Source organism: Heterocephalus glaber, unplaced genomic scaffold, assembly GCF_053883595.1.
Source record: "Heterocephalus glaber isolate CG9 unplaced genomic scaffold, H.glaber_assembly_v1.0 deba00001571, whole genome shotgun sequence".
NCBI classification, from domain to species: Eukaryota; Metazoa; Chordata; class Mammalia; order Rodentia; family Bathyergidae; genus Heterocephalus; species Heterocephalus glaber.
In genome coordinates this window covers 2,019,104-2,038,398 of record NW_028258356.1, presented here as the reverse complement: position 1 = coordinate 2,038,398, position 19,295 = coordinate 2,019,104, and the positions used below count along the sequence as shown (strand labels likewise).

The following is a 19,295-nucleotide window of genomic DNA, read 5'->3' as shown; positions in this document are numbered from 1 at the left end:
TGCTTTTCATCTCTTTCCTACATAGCAGAATCATCTGCAGAACTCTGAAAAACAAAAACCCACCAATACTCAAGGAGCTATCCAGGATCAAATCAAAATCTCTCTGAGGGTTGGACCCAAGCACAAGAATGTCTTTCTAAAGTTCCCAGGTAATTCCACTGTGCACCCATAGCTGTGAACCCAAGCTCTTAATACATGCAACTGTGAGTCACCGAGAGGCAGTATAATGAGGGAACAGTAGCTGAACCCCCAAAATTAAGATTCTGCTGTGGTTAATCCATACAGAAAATCATTTCCCTGTGGATAGTTAACTTGAATACTACATTATATGACTGGATATAGCTGCTGCTCCAGACAGTAAGGATTTGATGCAAAACATAAATAACCTGAATAGGACTTAAAGACATTTTAGGGGTTTTTTTGGTACCGGGGATCAAACTTGGGTCCTTGCGCTTCCAGGGCAGGTGCTAAATCCCTGGCCCTAAAGACATTTTAAAGAAATTAGCAAAGATCAGTATCTTCTTTAGTAGTCTACAGCTTAAGAAGGTATATATTTGTAATATTCTTTCCCTTGCCTACCTTTCACTGTAATTAATGCAGGAAGCTTAATGGAAAGAAAAACTGCTTGTTCTATTTTTTAAAGAAGTGAAAGCCTAAGTGGATTCTTACAGTGGTGGATCTAGAAAATGAAGGTGGATGGTGTTTAGAATACACACAAAAAAAGGAATTGGTAGGAAATTAGTCCTTCAACAAACAGATGAGTAAAATAAGGCAAAGAAAAGATCCAGATAGCCAAGATGTATTAGGGATGGATGATGGATACCATCTATTGCAAGGGCATTTTACAAACAATCTGCTTATGTACTTGACTTTGCCATAATATTTGGGTTGCACTAAACTTTTCCATCACTTATTGTTTACAGAAATTCTAAAATTGAGCATTAAATTGAACAAAAATAGAAAGGTGATGTTAAAGAACAAATTTATGTTCTATATATGCTACAACACATCATAAAGAGGATATTATGGATAAAGAGGCATCAGTTTGGCTGAGGAAATGCTCAAAATTGTTGGAAATAATATTTATCACTTTCTGTAATATAAATACACCACTTTTCAGTTCTGTCATTTTCTGAATACTTCACTTTATAAAATATGATTTTGTTCAGGTACTTCACACACACACAAAAAACTGTTGCTAACTGGCACTGGGGAAAAAAGCAGATTTGCAAATGAGTAAGAGAGCATCTTAGTATTATATAAAGCATTGTGATTGCTTCCAACTGATTTAAAAATCATTGTCTTAATAAGAATTCCAATTTACTATTTCTGCCAGATCCTGCAAAATTGCCTAGAAATTGTGAAGAAGTCTTCTTGTAGTAAATTCTAATTTGCCCATGTCATGATTAGATTTTAACTATTTACTAGTATATGTATATTTATTAGTGACTAAGCCACTATCTTAAAATAATTAGCGATGTTTCACCACCTGTAACAACTCCCAAGTGATGAACAAATATGATTTCTCAATCATTACACTTGGCACCTATATTATTATTATTATTATTTTTTGGTACCGGGGATCGAACTCAGGACCTTGCAGTTGTGAGGCAGGTTGTGAACCACTGAGCTAAATAAATCCCTGGCCCTGGTACTTGTATTATTGGTTTAATACTGAAAAAAAGTTTCTGTAATCCTGAGTTTCTTTTTAAATTCCTAAGCATCAAACAGATTAATTTATAACATTCGTCCTTGAGTCATTATCACTTCCAGAGGTTGAGTATCAAACTCTATATTCTATATTCTACTTAGTACCCTTGTATTATCTTCATATTGAAGGCAAATGCATATTCATTTATTAGCAGAAGGACTTTTCTAAGAAATCATAATTTTAAAAAAATTACTGTTATCTTCCCAAATTCAACAATTTACTATTTAGGAGACAAGATCGTGAGTTTTACTATAGATGGTAAGCTTGTATTAATTACTTTTAAAATACTTATTAAAAAATTGTTTAAGTGGTTCCGCCGCCTGCCTCCTCGCAAGCGCAAGGTCCCGAGTTCGATCCCCGGTACCAAAAAAAATTGTTTAGGTTAATATAAATGGTATCTTGTCACATTTAACAGAAAGTCTCCTTTTCTTTTGCACTAGTTTCCTGCTTGGTCTTCAAGCATGGCCCTCACAAAGAGAAAAAGTTTCAGCAACTTTTAAAAACAAACACATCTTCACTTTGACAATTAAGCAACAAGGATAGTAGAAGAGATGAAAGCAGCAAAGATAACCCTTCTTGCAGAAGCAGGTACATTACAACACTCAATTAGTTCAGACTGAGGACACTGCTTTTTATGTTTCTCCACTGGGAACAGTTTCCGGAGTCTCTCTCTGCTCTCCACCCCGTGAGTCTAAACCAGGTGTTTTTGTTTGGGGGTGGGGGTGGGGGGGTTGTGTGGTTTTTTTTCCTTGCGTATGACACTGAAAGAAGTCGTTAGGCAAGGACTATTTGGTATATTTCACTGGAGACTTTCTATTTTCAGTAAGTTTTAACTGTACTCCAGACCGCGGAGAGTGCCTAGACAATCTACTAGAATACCTCTAGTCACCCCCTCCCCAAGTGGGCCCCTGCAAAATTTCGAATTTGATGACAGGTTGGTTGTCGACTCTGCAAAACTCATCTTTAGACCCCAAGTTAATTAAAAACGCCTTTTGAGAGCTAAAAGGCAATGACACACACACTCTCTTGGAACTTCGGAAGAGCTGAGCGGCCCCCTGGGCGTCCCACTGGAGGTCCTTCCAGCTGACTGAAGGCCAAGTGAAGCTCAGACCCGACAGTCCCTGCGCGGAAGCAGAGGCATCCTCGCTGCCCTATAGCTTTAATCGAAGGAAAAGTTAACTTTCTCTGCTCCTTGCATTTCTCCAAATCCTGGACCTGAGTTGGGTCGGGCCTCAAAATCTGAGAGCAGACAAAATAGGTGGGTAGAGAGAGGGAGACTACAGGTATCACCAGTCGCAGGCACAACCCACCGAGGGCGGGGTGCGCGCTCCGACCCCACCCGCGGGGTCTAAACCCGGTGCTGACCCGGACCCCCGGAGCTCCTCGGGAGCGAAGCGTCCTTCACGCGAGGTCTTGGCGCCCGGGACGTCCTTACCTTGGGGTTGGTGAGGAGCTGGTGCTCGTCGCTGTGCAGCAGCGCCCTGGAGTTGGATTCCGAGTTGTTCACGTAGACCTGCACGCAGGGGTACTGAGAGGTGCCTCTGCAGTCGGCGCCACAGGTGAAGGTGCACTCGAACACCTCGGCGATCTGCTGCACCGACAGCACCGTGCAGTTGGCCGCCGTGGCTTGCAGATCCTGCAGGGCGGGACTGAGCCAGCAGAAGCCGAAGATGAAGAGCGACACGACGCCGGAGATGATGAGGAACAAGCCAAGCCGGATGCTCTTGTCCTCGGCTTCCGTGTACTCGTAAGCCACCCGGAGCTTCGCCATCGCCCCCCGCTCTCGGCGGCGGGCGCGCTTCTCCCGCCCCCTCCCGCCCCCTCCCGCCCCCGGCGCCGAGCCCGACAGCCCCGCGCGAGAGGAGCCGCCGCCGCCGCGCGACAGCAGGGGAGTGGGCGGCGAGGCGCCTTGCGCGAGAACAAAGGGGCTCAGGAGCCGCTCCCCCACGGCCCAGCAGCCGCCGGGGGCCGCCGGTCCAACCGCCGCTTTAGAGCCTCTGGCTCCCTCGGGCGCGGAGAGCGCGCCGACCGCCCCAGCCTCCAGCGCCCCCTGCCAGCCTCCGCCTCCGTGCGCTCCGCGCCTCCCCGACCCCGCCTCCCCTCGCCGGGTGTCTCCCGGTCGCCATCGCGAGCCAGCGCGTCTCGGCTGAGTTGCCTGGCACCGACCCCGAGGATGGCAGCGGCTGGGGTGGGGCCAAGCCGGGCTCCCCGGTGAGGGAGGTGGCTGCGCCCCGCCCCCGCCCCGCCCCGCCGGGGCGTCTCCAGACCTCGGGTTCCTCGCTGAACCCCCTGGCGGAGCCGACTGAGAACAGAGCTTTGTAGCGACGGAGTTTAGCGCTAAAGAAAGTTAAAAAAAACAAACGACGAGATGGGGTGAGGCTGTGGCGCGATTGTAGCGGCGGGAATCTTGAACTCCGAGCGAGAAGCGGTCAGCCAGCGAGGAGAGCGGGCGCGGCATGCGACGGGCGCCATCTAGAAGCGGGCGCAGGGTGGCTCCGGTGCGGCCCGGCCGGCCAGAGGGACAGGGGAGCCCGCGAGTGAAAGGCGAGAGCTGGGTGCGCCCCTCGGGTGCCCACGCCGCGGTCGGCTGTTCCTGCCCCGCGACCCGGCTCCGAGTGCTCAGGAGTGAGGTGAAACGGGCTGAGTCGGGCGCAGTTTGCCGTGGAGACTACACGCGAGGGGAAGATCCCCGCAACTAGAAACAAAGTCTTGCTGCCTGCGTCCTCGGTGAACCTTGGCGGCTGGCTTGACCTTAACTTGATTTGTCCCCAGTACTGGGGCTAGGTGGAGACAGAAGGAAAAAAGTGGAGGCTTGAAGCTTGGAAAGAGGAAAAGAGACACTACTTTCCCCGTCAAGACCATCACCTCTTGAGAATATACTCCTTTGTGTTGTTCTTTAGGAGTCTTGCCAACCCCTGCCCTGCCCGCCCTGCCCTGGGAGTTTTGTAGATGAGCTTTCCAGAAGCGCTGCGTTGGCTACAGTGGCAGACCCACTTTGGGAGAGGCACTGTTTCTAGCTAGAGCTGCGCTCTGGTCTAATTCTTGCTCCCTCCACCCCACCCTGCCCTTGGGTACCTGTCAGTCCCTTTTCCTGACCTTTTTTTCTTATTTGTTTTTGTAAGTTATGATTACCTTTTCCCAAACCACACTTCTATCATAAAACCAAGCTTGAGAAGTATTTTGAGCCACGTTTTGAAGAATAAAGTCATAACATGCATCTTTTTTCAAAATATACGTATCTCTTGGTTTGCAAGTCCCAAAAGAATAATTTCTTAATTAAACTGAACTATGTCCCTGATGAATATCAAACATAGAATCATGGAATTCTCTTTTCTGGACTTCAGATGTTACTTAACTGGTATTGAATACCTCTCTGCTGCAGCTTTGGTAAAATTATTTTGAGGTACAACATTCCTTTATGGGAAAGGTTAATAAATATTTCTAAGAAATGGACAAATCAAGATTAATTATGGAAAACAAAAAAGTGTTTTTCTGAATAAATTAAGATGCAGGGTTTGGAAAACTTCCAAATCAGGAAGGTACTATGTTAATACCTGTCAAGTTTGAGTCAGTTTCCTTTTTATTAAACTAAGATCACTAATCTTCACTTTGAATTTATTTTCCTCTTGAAGATTGTAGTGTTCTTTTTAAGAAGGCTAGCCTCAGCTAAGATTGGAGATAGTGAGGAGCAAGTAACAAACCTCAGTTATACTGGGGAATTGATCCTTGAGGCAGAATTAAGATTAATGTTCACAAGCATGGGGAGCTAAGAATAATTTAGTAAATGATTCATTTTCTTCAGTGATTCTAAAGCTCTTAAGTGTCCAGGCACCAAACCTCTCAAAACTGAAGATGTTCTTCAAACAACATCACAAACAATGTCAAATACACTATCAAAAAATTCTATCCATCTAAACTTAAGAGCTTTTAAATCTGTTTTTCTAGTTCTGCATTTAGTCACTTTTTCCTTACAGTTATCCTCAAAGAAGTTGAAAAGTTGAATGAATTGTTGCCATGCAGCCTTTTGTTAAACATTTTCCTCTATTTCGTATTTTAAAATTAGCTTGTCTTCTTTTATCTTTCTTATTTTACTTTTTTTTTTTTTCCTTGACATGGTCTCACTATGTAGTTCAGGCTGACCTCAAACTCACTATTATATGTACCCTAAACTGGCCTGGAACTCTCAGGAATCCTCCTGCCTCACCCTCTGGAATGCTGGGATTACAGGCATGCACCACCATGTGGGCTCTTTCTTACTGAAACATATCAAAAGACTTCACAAATTAAATCAATTTGTTTTAAATCAATCCTTAATTTAAACACTACAAATGTTTGTTATACTTCCTTTACATGAGGTAGGCTGCCTTATCACATTCCCAAGGAAGACTGGGCTCCTCAGTTTTAGAAAACAGGTGATCAATGACTGAAATGCTAATCTCTGAGGTCATTTAGCATCTTCCATTCCCTATGAAAGGGCAGAGGCAACAGCTAGAACTTTCTCTGAATAGTGTTCCACCTAGTGAAAGATACAAAAATGTAATACTCAGAACCATACTCACTTTATGTGTATTATTGTTTGCAGCAGTTTCATTTCAGGAGAGTCATGCCCATAAACTTTTAGGTCTTTTTTTTCTTTTGGTACCAGGGATCGAACTCTGGACCTTGCGCTAGCAAGCCAGGCACCAGAACCACTGAGCTAAATTCCTGGCCCTATAAACTTTTATTTAAAAGAAAAATAAAACCTATCTAAACAAGTTGCAATATTTAATCTTGTATAAATACAGATTTTTATTAAAAGATTTGAAGAATTAGAATAAGGAAGGCTTTTGTGTCCTAGGAATAGAAGGAAATTTAAGAGCATATTGGGAAAGTGTTTATAAACTGTTTGAAAATATTGATACATTGTGAAGTTTTTCAATAACTGCTACTAATATTGCTTAGTTAAAATACACAGGTGAGGAAATTAATGTCACCACCATTTTTCATTAAAATTCATGTTAGACCTTTGCAACTAGGATAATTAGATAAGTATGTGATCCAACAAAGAAAACCATATAGAAACATTCTTTTTGATCCAGCAGATACAACTGCAGAAAACTGAGTTTCCCTTGTATGTGGCCTTTAAAATGTTTACAGTTGTACTAAATGACTTCCAGATTGTGGCTACCAACAAATTAACTTTCTTTACATGTCCCAGTGTGAACGTTAAGTATTTGTTGTTAGAATTTTAAATGCAAAATAAATTTCCTTTGTAGCCACTGTTTTTTATTTTTACTGGCCATAAACTGTACCTGTTATATTGAATATGATTATTAGTGAGAACACTATTAGATATTTATGAGTATATTAGAGCAGAAGAGGACCTTAAATACCATCTAGTTCAACATTAATAAGGAACCTCCCTAAGACTTGTATTTTGTTTGAAAGTGTTTAAGATGTTTTTTACAAGTTCAGAATTAGGTTTGCATGTAGCCTTTATGTTTGCAATTGAGGGGAAAAAAACAATGATAATCACTTCATGTTAGTAAATTTCTTTTTTTCTTTGGTACAGGAGATCAAACTCAGGACCTTGTTCTTGCCAGGTAGGCGCTGTGCACCTGAGCTACATCCCTGGCCCAGTAAATTCTTAATATCATACTGGTAATGCTAGCTACCAAATTCCCATTGTTAAGTCTTTCATCAGTTTCTATGGCAGATTGATTATATATATGTGTGTGTATAAAGTATATATTTTACTCACATATACAGTAAAAGGGACATTAATGTTGGAATTGGAAAGTTAGAAGCCAAGAGGTAGCCGGGCCCATATCTATTGAACTAATATAAATTATTTTAAAATGCCCTAATTTAATCATCTCATGAGGAGGAACAAAATTCAGAGCAATTAAGTTTTTCAAGGCTGCACACATCAGGGCCAGATTGCAAGGTACATTGTTTTTCTGTCACCTGTTCTGATTTTAGTAGTAAAGTGTAGGTAATACAAAAAGCACTGATGAATGGATTTCAATTGTATGCATATAACTTGTTTTCAAGGTTAGGGTTGGTTGATCAAAATCCCTACCATAAACCTAACTAAGAAAAGTTAGTAGAGCACTATGCAGCCAATGGCTAAATCTGCTACTCTTGTTTAATCATATTGTGTTGAAAACAGCTTTTTCAGATGCACAGCATATAAGTAATACTGTCTTCTGTGAGACAGATTAAGTGTAGTATTTAGGTTACTAGTGGCTTGTTGGGACTTAAAGCTATATTCAAAATAGATATATTCAGGGAATACCTAAATGTTAATAAAACATGTCATTACATGATTAAGGTAGGACAAAATCCTATCCTCCTAATGCAAAAATCACCTAATATTTCTTATACATTTTTCTTGCCTTTGGTTGCACACTTTCAGTGATGGAAAAAACATTAACTCTTTTTGGGGGGGGGACCTTTTAAAAAAATTGAAGTACTATTTTATTGTACAGTGAAATCTACCTTTCCCATAATATCCACGTGATGGTCCTTTTTCTGTTCTTTGGTTTTGTATAGGATACTGAATATTTTAAGTATAAAGCAATGGTGGAAAACCTATGGCATGTGTGCTGTAGTGGACTGTATTGTTGAAAGCTCTAAAAGGTTCGCCATCACTGGTATTAAAGCTTTACATCTGACTCTACTTTAGATGCCAGAAGACAGCCATTATCCTTCCTAGGCCTTTTAGTAATCTTCCAGTTCCTTCAGTATTCTTCCAGAGTTTAGGAAACAAAGGTTTTATCCTTATCTGAAAGTGCTAAGAAAAATGAGTTCAGAACTGAAAAAGATATCCCACTTTAACATTCTCTGAAACAAAACTCTGCACATTTCTTTTCCATACTACTGATCTGCAAACACTTCTAGGACAATGGATTTTGTTTTCACCATCAATATCATCACAAATGTAGAAAGCCAGGGAAATGATTTTGCCTTACCTTTCAGAGAATCTGTGTTCCAAATAGTGTTTTGCAAGTCAACCAACTTATTTTTCAAAATTTAGAATGAACTGGAAAATATACTTTAGATAAAAAAGACAAATGAATTTTCTTGCAAAGTAACATGACTTGCATTTTAAAAAACAAGTATAACTTTCATGTAATTATTTTGAGGTATTAATCATTTGGAGACAAATTACTTAACAGTAGTCTTCATAAGAAGGGAAATATTTCACAACTCGGAGGCAGCCCATTTTTCATGCATCCTTACATATGATAATTAACACTGTATCTTAAAATAAATTTTAAGTATGTAACAGATTTAAGAGGTAGCTTCTAAACATTCTAGATGCCCCAAATCTTATTTTTATACCCAAAAAGATGAAACTATGTCATTCCCTCATGTAATGGTTTCTTGAGATGTATAATTTTGAAGAATGTTTTAAGTTTTTCTACTGTAAATGACCATCAAGAGGCCTGAGTAAAAAGAATTAAGCAGACTCATATTTGTGGAATAGCATCCTTGAAATTTGAGGCATTTCTTCTAAAATGTCTGAAGAACTCTTGTGTTATCAAAATTACCTCAAGTATGCACTGAAGAATGCACTTAATTATCCTAAGTATGTACTAGTGACCCATAAGAAAAATCCTTTATCCTAAGCTTTAAAAATCAAATTATGTGGTCAGCTGGGGATTTAGCTCAGTGGTTCTGCTGCCTGCCTCGAAAGCAGAAGGACCCAAGTTCAATCCCTGGTACCAAAAAAAAAAAAAAAATTATGTGGTCAAAATATCACTTAGGCCAAAACCAAACAGAAATTACAAAAACATTACATTTCATGAAATGCTTATGGTAAGTGACCAGCTTTGATTTATACTGAAAAAACTGTTTTCCTTAGCTAGTAGCCTCAATTGCTTGAAGGAACTGCCTTTTATTTTAAAAGGCAGTCCTGTCAATAGTAACTGTCATCCAGTTTCTGCAGAAATCTTTAGACAGAATCCTTACTTCATGAAGCAGCCAGTACTGTGGCAGTTACAGAACCACAACCTATCTCACCCAACTTCCATCTTTTACTTTAATACATGCCTTCTCCCTAAGTTCTTCCTGTATTTAAAGGCAGCTGCCATGTCTCCCCTTAGTTGTCCTTTCTCTCTTCCAAGGTACACCAGCACCACAAAAACAAAACAACACAAAACACAGTTACATTACTTTTTTAACACTGCGCTAAAATCTTCCTATGGGTCCTTGTTCTGCTCTTCTGTAAGACAAGTGAACCTTGCCTTTCACTGACCTATTTGATACTTCAAGACAAACACTAATGCTTTCAAAGTTTATTCTATAATGCTCAACATTTCAACTTCCTTTTGGTAACATTTTAATTTACTGAGAAATGGATACTAAAAGCAACTTCATGATGCTGTCCTTCAGACGGTATATAATAATGTATGTAAAAAATGGTATTTCTTGGCAGCTGAAAGGCATGCCCAGCTCCTTCCCCTTTGGCCTTTCCCATACATGCAGGTCTTAAATACAGCATCCTAATTGGACCTGACATTTCACATGTGACTATTTCAAAGACAGTGGAATTCCTGTCTTGGTTCAGAGCACTGCACTTAACGTAGCTTAAGATTACAATAGTATTGTTGGCAATGGAATCACAGTTCATGTTGATCTACATATGAACCACTCTTAAGGGATGTTATATTCTACCATCCTTTATTCGTTTACCATCCAAACTATAAAAATAATTTATCCTGCTGTACCTGGATTAAATCAGCACACCAAATTACAAGGTTAGATTTAGATACCAATTTTGGCTGTGTGTTTATGTGCTTCATTTCCCAGGTCCGCCATCTATTTGTATAATTTAATTCATGGCAATGCTCATAGAAAAGAGAGCCTCGTGACATTTTATTAGGATCTAGCATCTAGAAAATAAAAGATATTTCAATGTTTGGCTTATCTCATTCTCCACTCTTTTCTTTCAGTGCTAGGGATTGAACCCAAGGACTCATGCATGTTAGACAAACATGCTACAACTGAGCTGTATCCCTAGCCCCAGAGAGTATCCTAATGGAATCATTACTAGATCTCTGTGTTCTTTATAAACTACATAGACAAACCATTGTTAACATATACTGTCTTTGTTTCCACACTCATTTAAGTTTTCAGCAACTTTTCTTTGCAAAATTGATGCTATTATTAATGCAAATCTGTTCAATCAAGTGAATCCTCCTTCAAAGTCATGGTCAGATACCTCATATTTTATGGCAGTAGTTAGAATGGAAGACCTATGGTTTGTGAATGAAACAGGATTTAGAGAAAGGATCAATTTTAAGACAGGAAATTTGAAAATTAATTAGAAATGGTTAAAGATTGTTATGAAAATGAAATTACAGCAAGATAGTAAATTATTTCAAAGCCCAATGTTTTAATTTGTACATTTTATTTTCAAATTGAAATATCAAATTGTACCATTCAGTTAACAAGTATTCATCAAGCACCTTCTATGTCCCAATTTCAGTGGCAAAAAGGAAAAGACCAGTTAAATACTTGGTTTTATATATACTTTAAGAATTTAAATAAAATTTCAGTTAATTTATTAAATCTAAGGGAAAGTATTTTGCAGTGAAAAACCCCTGAAAATGTAATTTTATCATGTAAATTATGGTACTACCTTTTACAACTAAATAGCTTTGGTTTCCTGGGAGCCAATTACAGTTTAATCTCAAAATTGATGTAACAAGGGAACATTATCTATTTTACTAGCTATACAGGAGGAAATTAGCAAAATTAAATCTGGAGTGGGGGGGAGTAAAATATAATTAGTTTAAATCAAATTCTGTATTATGTATAACCATGTTATAAAATCAAGGCCTGTTTTATTAAATAGTTTAATGCAGTATTTTAAATAGGAATCATTTAAAAATTGTGTTTAAGTCCACTTGTTGAGTGGCTAATGTACAAGAGTCTCCTAATTTTGATGACAGAGAAAAAGAACTGAGAAAACTGGAGAGTGTGCACTAAAAATTCTTGCATAAGGCAGTTAAGAAAGAAAAAATTAAAGCCAACACAATAAACCACTAAACATGAGCTATCTGGTTTTTCTGAGCCATCCATACAGTACCAGTCATGGCCATGCTTCAGCTGAGACTTTATATTATGTTGTATTCATAAGAATATAGATTCCTTATGTTTTTTCTTCCCATCTGTTTCTCATCAGTTATGTAGGAAAAGTTACATTTTACAAGGTATATTATTATTATTATGAAGATGTAATCTTTATTTTTATTAAGAAACTGATTTCTAGGAGTTGACTCTGGTCAAATGTAACAGTGTTTGTCATTTTTTAAAATTGTAATTACCCAAGTGTCCTCTTTGATACTGAGTAGATGCTTTGGTTTAATTCTGAATGATAAAAAATATCCTAATTTTTTTTCAGTTGCTAGTATCTCATAATACATAGAAAATGTAAAATTTAAAGCCATTTTACATTCTTGATACACACAGTGATGTCATAAATGTTTAATTTTCAAACATGATTTGGTAAATGTCAACAAACTTTCACTATTATAGAAAAATAGGTTAAAAATGTCTTTTTTCTAATTCTCTTATCTGTAGTTCTGCTTTGGTAGCCTTAGTCTTCAGACATTTTTATATATAGTATTTGTATTTATATGAGAAAAGAATCCATCCACTTTTAAACATGAAATATTCAGGCCAGAAAACTGAAGGTAAAGTCTATCTCACCTCACTTTTTGGCTTACCTTAATTTGCACATTACTTCATAAAGATAAATTTCAAAGGTCTATCAAGAAATTCTTCAGAAATTTCTCACAAAAGTATTTTGATTGGGTCCCAAGAGTGTTCAGGATGTTTTACTTCTAATGCTGCCATAATCTATTTAATAATTTTTTGTTAATACTTAAAACTGTCTATACTTTTAACCTACAGGTGAAATGATTCACTGTGGTTCCATTAAATTATTGTTCAAAGCGAAAAAAAGACATTTTAAATTTAATCATACCATTCAGTTTGATATTTGTAAAACTTCAGGGTTTTCCTGTTTTTCATGTTGAAGAAATAATTTCACAATTTCAAATCAAAGTCAACACTGCAGTGAGGAGAGCTTTTCTACTTTATTACAAAGAGAAGAAGCCTTTATGTGGTCAGAAAATACAAGATTGATCTTTTTCTCTTCCTATGAAACGCTGCTGTTCAAACAGCCAGAGTGAATTGTCTCAGTTCACTTCTTTAAGTCCCATCACATTCACTTGGGTATGGATGTCCTTGGCTGCTGAAAATCTGGCCCTTTAGTGCACAGGGCGACAAAGTCCCCTGACCAGCAGTTCCAGAATGTCCCATTTTCATATATTGCATCCATGCACACCTCCTAAAAATGAGGTACAGCAGGGCAAACATTTTTCCAAAATAGATGTCATATATATAATATATACACATTCGTACATACATACCTTTATTCATGTGATGTCCAAAAATTTAAAAAAAATGTACACATTTATTACAAAATCGTAACAAAGACTGGACAGTGTTTTGCTCATTCTGGAAAGATGAAGCTCAGTAATAACACAACCCTGGAGACCATCCAGAGATTGTGGCAATATCTTTCTTCTCAACAGTCAGATATTCTTGCATTTAAGCTTGGTGCAACTGCCTTTCAAAAACAGAACGGGAAGTAAAATGAAGGAAGCAGACCTTGCTCATCTTTCCACATGAAATACGAGAAGGATCTTCACATAGAAATGCACGAACATTTGTTATTTTATTACCAATAGTGCTACAATGAACAATGCAAAATTTTGTGGTCTAATTTTGTTGAGTCTTTTGTGGGTTTTCTTTTTTACATTTAAGAAACTAAATGGTAAACTTCTGTCAGTGTACTTGCTTGTCTTTACAGACTCAAAGTCTGTCTGCTGGCAAAAAAGAAAATAAATGAAAAAAATTCAGACCCTGCTCAAACTAGAAAAAAAAAAATTACAAATTTAGTTGTTGGGCAGCACATAATTAGTAAGGCAGGACCTTAAATGGTGACCCTTTGCGTAAGCCAATTGCCAGATCCTCAAGGAATTAAAACCAGGGTGCCTGAGCCACATCAGTTCTGCAGTTAGGTTGAGTATTGTGCTGAGACAGCCATACCCCAAGAAAAGGGAAGTCTTTTTAGAAGGCTTGCTGAGCAGGGTTGTAGTTGAAGGTGGATGGCAGGTGAGGCCTTTCTTCTAATTTGTCATATTCCAGATGGAACTCCTAAAAAAAAAAAAAAAAAAAACGGAAAACAAATTCAAATGATTCCATCTCCTTTTGATATCAAATTTCTGTCAAAATATATTTTACGATATAAACAATTAAAACATCTACGCAGGGCCAGGGATTTAGCTCAGTGGTGTGCCACCGCCTACCTCGTAAGCACAAGGTCCTGAGTTTGATCCCCAGTACCAAAAAAAAAAAAAAAAAGCAACATAGAAGAAGGACCACAGACACGTATGTTACGTAGAATACAGCTTGAAGAAAAATGTGTAGTTTTTGATAAGTACAAAAGAACAGCTCAAATGCCCATCAACTGGTGACTGAATAAAGAAGCTGTGGTTTTTTAATAAAATGGAGTACTACTCAGACATAAAGAATAATGAATTAGTGACATTCATAGCTAAATGGATGCATATCAAGGCCACAGGACACACATGTGTAAATACCAAATAGTTTCTCTGGTGTGAGAGAATAAAAGTGTAAATAAGGATCAAAATGTAGAACAGATAATGTGAATTAGGAAAATAAGACCCAAAGGGGAAGGGGAAGGGAGAAGTAGGGGAAGAGAAAGGAAAAAATAATACCAGGTAGAAACCAATAATTCTGCTTGCTTTCCATCACTATGAAAATAATGTGGAAGAGTATTAATGAAAGTGGCCAGAAAAATATTGAGAGATTTCTTAGGGAATAACTTAATGGTATTATTTATCAAATGTAATTTTCCCATTTCACAGCTAAACTTTTAAAAGTGAAGCTAAAAGCTCAACTACTTAGGAAGTATCAGATAAAACAGGGCAGAATTACTTTACATATAATATACATAATATATTATAATATAATATATCAATATATTATTATAATATATATTAATATATATAATATAAAATATAATATATATTAAGGTATATTTTAGATAAGTAGATATAATTTCAGCAATTACCTGAAAAGAGAATTAAGTTAAAATGCCCTATAATAATGCTTTCTTTCTGAATATGTAACCTTATGGGGAGAACTTAATTCTGGAAAATGGATTTTCTCACCTAAGCTGATTTCTTCAGACATATCTATCATTAAACAAGGAGTGCTCAAAATATATAGCAAATGCTTAAATAAAAAAATTATAGTAGTAAAAGATGCATTACCACTTACTCTCCTCAAAATCCAGTACTCCCTTGCACTTTAAACACACTTAGTCTACAGTTCTTGCTACTTTCTAAAGCAGTTCTGGAAGCCCTCTTTTATAGGGTGGTAAACACATTACAGTGTGTCCTCATCCACTTATTCACTGTATCTGGCACTGTGCCACTTCTGGCACTTTCCCAAAGTAAATGTTCTGAATCACTTCAGAACAGCAAGGCAGCCTGACAGTGCAACTAAAGACACTGACGAAAGAGCACTTCCAGAACTGCTTGAGAAAGTGCAAGAGTCATAGACTAAATTGTATTGGGGGTTGAGGGTGATTAATTGAAATGTATCTTTTACTGTAATAAAATTTTTAAAATTTAAGCATTCACTGTATTTTCCAATCACACTGTGTAAGGCTATCAACTGCAAGCATACAGTCTCTATTTACATATTTAAGTTTGGAACTTACAATACTACTGGGGAAAAATCTTCAAATTGAATGAAGAAAACTTTATTTACTAATTAATAGACTTTTCCCCTTCAAAGATTGTTTTCTCTTTTGTAGATTCCCTAATTCAGAAGTAACTATGGCTCTGCACCAGGACAGAATTACCTGACATAACTTGAAAGCTCATTAGAAATGTAAAATCTCAGGAGCCACACCTACAGATTACTATCTCAGAAAGAGTGGAATTATGATTTAGCAAATTTTTAAAGTCCTTCATGTGAGTCTGGTACAAGTTAAAAGTTTGAGAACCCATGAAGTAAGTGAGCAACAATCGGTTACAAATTTTCCATGTTTGTAGGAATACTAGTAGGCTGTAACAATGATGATGAAAACAGCAGCAACACAACTACTACTACTACCACAACTACTACTAATACTTCTACCACCACCATGACCACCATAATAAATTACCCAGTATGTTCCAAACACTGTATTTAGGGTGTGTGTGCATGTATGTTAAAATCTCATTCTTCATAATAACCTAGAGGAAATTGCCATCTTCATTTTACAAAAAATAAAAAGGCATGAAAACTTGTGCAACATCAAAGCACAAACAGCAGACACAGGAGTTAAATTCAAATCCATGATACAACAGGTATGGCTTCTGGCTATACCTGTTTTAATTTGTGTAATTATTTCTATTTAAAATGTTAAGTTATACATATAGTTTTGAAACCAGGTTATTCATATTAAAATTGTTGAAATAAATCAAATACAGTAAATGGGCCTGGTCTGAGAACTAATGATATTTACCAAGAAACCTAAAAATAATAATAATAAATATTTAACCTCTGGTGTGTTTTTCATTTTTGTGGTTATTTGCTGGGCTTATCTTTTTCTTTATCCAAGTTTTATATAATATCTTCTTGGAATGATAACGTTTGTGATATATATGTAAACATTTTATACTGCCTTCTTAAAGTGTAAACTTTTTATCAGCTTAATAGAGCTTACTCAAAACACACAACAAAAAAACCAACAAATATTGTCCAAAAAATTAAATGTTATAAATATTTTTTCTTTAATTTACCAAAACTAAATAAAACTAACTCCTGAGTTTACAATCCTAAGAATCACTGATGGAAAATGCATTCAAAAAAATTACCAGTGGCTCTGTGAAATCAAGTAATATGGGCTATATTCTCCCTTAGGCAGACTACACACAAGGTACAAAACACAGATGTGAAATACATTTTGACACTCAGAGAAATTTTGCACATGAGACAGGCATTTTTTTTTGTACTGGGGATCAAACTTAGGACCTTGTACTTTCAAGGCGGGCAGCGGAACCACTGAGCTAAATCTCCGGGCCCGGGACAGGCATTTTTGTGAGGCAAAGCTGCAAAACATAATAATCAACTTTTCCCTACTGCCCGTTTTTTCCTCAATATTTAGCACAGTGGTCACAGGAATAGTAATGGTTAATGTTTTCAATTTTCTTTCTTTAAATGATTTGCAAATAAAAATTTAGGTATCTTTGCTCCAATGAATGTAAGTTTAAAAAGCCTTTTACATACTGCTTTTAGGAAAACCTCATCTTTGCTTAAAGTAATAATACATGAAAATACATGACTGAGATTGCAACAGGGTATCTTCATTTTAAATTAAGTAGATACAAAAATATTTCAAATGATACCATGTCTTGTAAAATATTACAAAATCTTTTACTAAGTTTAATAATTTTCCCATATTAGTAAAATGAATTATTTTTGGACATTCTCTTAAAATCAAACCAAGGAGGCAGACATAAAAGACTTGGCAAAGATTCAGCACATTATTGGAATGGAAGCACTGGTACACATAAACAGACTAAAAAGAACACTTCTTTAAAGTCTGGATTAACAGATTTGCACATGGGAAAAAATATACCTTAGCTACTTTCCTCCAGTTAAGACAGTCAAAGAAGTAATATGTTCCCCTCTCGTATGTATTGGTTTTCATTGTTGGCTCCATGCCTGGTGCCCTGGTTATCCATACTCGTTCTTCTTTGTGGTATCTCCAATCACGGTTAAAACTTCAATATTTAAAAGAAAAAGAGTATAAATGTTTTTCCTCTGACTTACATCAAATATTTTCTACATTCTGTACAACTTTCTCAGAAAAATTACATGTAACAAATATAGATGCTTCTCAACTCTATTTTAAATAAAATATTAAAATAAATATTTCCTTATACTGAAATATAGGGAAAAAAATATTTGTCCAGAAAGCACATTCTTTAATATCCGTAACTTTACTGAACTGTAGAAGCTTTCTATGTGAACAAAATTAAATTTTAAAAGTTCTATGATTAATAGGATAAAATTTGGGCAGACCAATAAAGATATAATATGTTCTAGAAACTTGATTCTTTTTTTTTTTTTTTTTGGTACTGGGGATCGAACTCAGGTCCTTCTGCTTGCGAGGCAGGTGGTGGAATCACTGAGCTAAATCCCTGGCCCAAAACTTGATTCTTTTCTTGGTTATCTGAACACTCCACAGAAACTGAAATGTTACTAAGACAAAACTTTTTTACTAATTAAATTTATTGGTACATTTTAGATATATATAATGATCACATTCATCAAAGGGAATTTGTACCTGTACATGATATAGCTTGATTCTCTTTTTTTTTTTTGTCCCATTCCCCTACACTCCCTTCAACCCCTCTTCCCCTCATCTTTACAAAAGCTTTGTTTCCATTTTTTTCCTTCTTTTCTCATTTTTTTCCCCTTTCTGTTATCGTTATGTATTATCTAAAATGTACCAATAAATGTCTGGCTAAAAAAAGAAAAACAACTTTTTTGTTGTTATTTTGAGACTGGGTCTTGGTATGTAATTGAGGCTGGGCCTGAACTCACTACGTATCCCAGACTGTCCTTGACAAGACAATCCTCTTGTCTCAGCCTCTTCAGTGCTGGGATTATAGGCATGTGCCACCAGACCTGGCTAAAAAGTGAACTATTTGGATTATTTGGTATAAAAATACTGTACAAAGTATATTTGAATTATTTAAATTCACATTAACTGTTGAAAACAGAAACCATTCTGAAAATTTTAGTGTATTACTTTATTTTTTATTCAAATATTACCGATTTTAAATTTTAAAAAGCAAAGAGGATACCATCAGAATTTATTCAAAACCAATGGCCACTTATCATTTATAAACCAGGGAAGTAACATCCAAAGAGGATGTTATAGAAAACTTTCATTTTAAATAAGTGCTTTCTTACCAACACCATGAGGTAGTTTTTAGAAATAAATTAGATATGAGAAAACTGCCAATCACAGATGAACTAACTGAATTTATTACAGAAAAATTAAAAAGAATAAATGATAATCAAAGCAGGAAACATGGGGAGAGAAATATATACTCAACTGAGAAGTTATCACTACCAACCTAGTCACTTTTACACTATAAAATATCTGATCAAGGCCATTTATAAAAATGTTATTAGTAATACTATGATATTGAATGTGGATCTTATAGCCACTTCAAAATACATAAATATGCAGAGAACCTTGCTGATAATCAATGAATGTTTATTAAATGATGAAATTCAGTGTCTAATCATTAGTATATATGGTTCCACAAGAACCACAATCATGAATCCTAGCTGATCAATTTTTTTTTTTGGTACCAGGGATCGAACTCGGGACCGTGCACTTGCAAGGCAGGTGGTGGAACCACTGAGCTAAATCCCCGGCCCGAATCCTAGCTTATAATTCATATAAAACTTCAGTTAACCACAGCCA

The 19,295-nt window shown here is 36.9% G+C and overlaps 2 protein-coding genes across 16 annotated transcripts in view; both read right to left on the bottom strand.

Moving 5' to 3' along the window:
- The window catches only part of Kcnmb4 (potassium calcium-activated channel subfamily M regulatory beta subunit 4), a 71,164-nt gene extending 64,664 nt beyond the window's left edge, over window positions 1–6,500 (bottom strand). For 2 of the 7 annotated variants that reach the window (XR_015443462.1, XR_002395057.2), the window contains exon 1: window positions 3,147–6,500. Coding sequence is in view for 3 of the 7 variants with exons in the window: in XM_087192421.1 (XP_087048547.1) it covers window positions 3,147–3,482 (336 nt within the window). In the remaining 4 variants the exon portion in view is untranslated. The remainder of the gene's footprint in view (window positions 1–3,146) is intronic. The other 5 variants (XR_015443461.1, XR_002395056.2, XM_087192421.1 and 2 more) reach the window with 5 other exon arrangements.
- Window positions 6,501–12,782: 6,282 nt separating this feature from the next.
- Cnot2 (CCR4-NOT transcription complex subunit 2) overlaps window positions 12,783–19,295 on the bottom strand; it is a 96,044-nt gene continuing 89,531 nt past the window's right edge. For all 9 annotated transcript variants that reach the window (XM_087192415.1, XM_004845049.4, XM_004845050.3 and 6 more), the window contains 2 exons: window positions 17,430–17,574; window positions 12,783–13,927 (listed from right to left, as the gene is read on the bottom strand). In XM_087192415.1, the coding sequence (XP_087048541.1) occupies window positions 13,841–13,927; window positions 17,430–17,574 (232 nt within the window). In that variant the 3' untranslated portion in view covers window positions 12,783–13,840. The remainder of the gene's footprint in view (window positions 13,928–17,429; window positions 17,575–19,295) is intronic.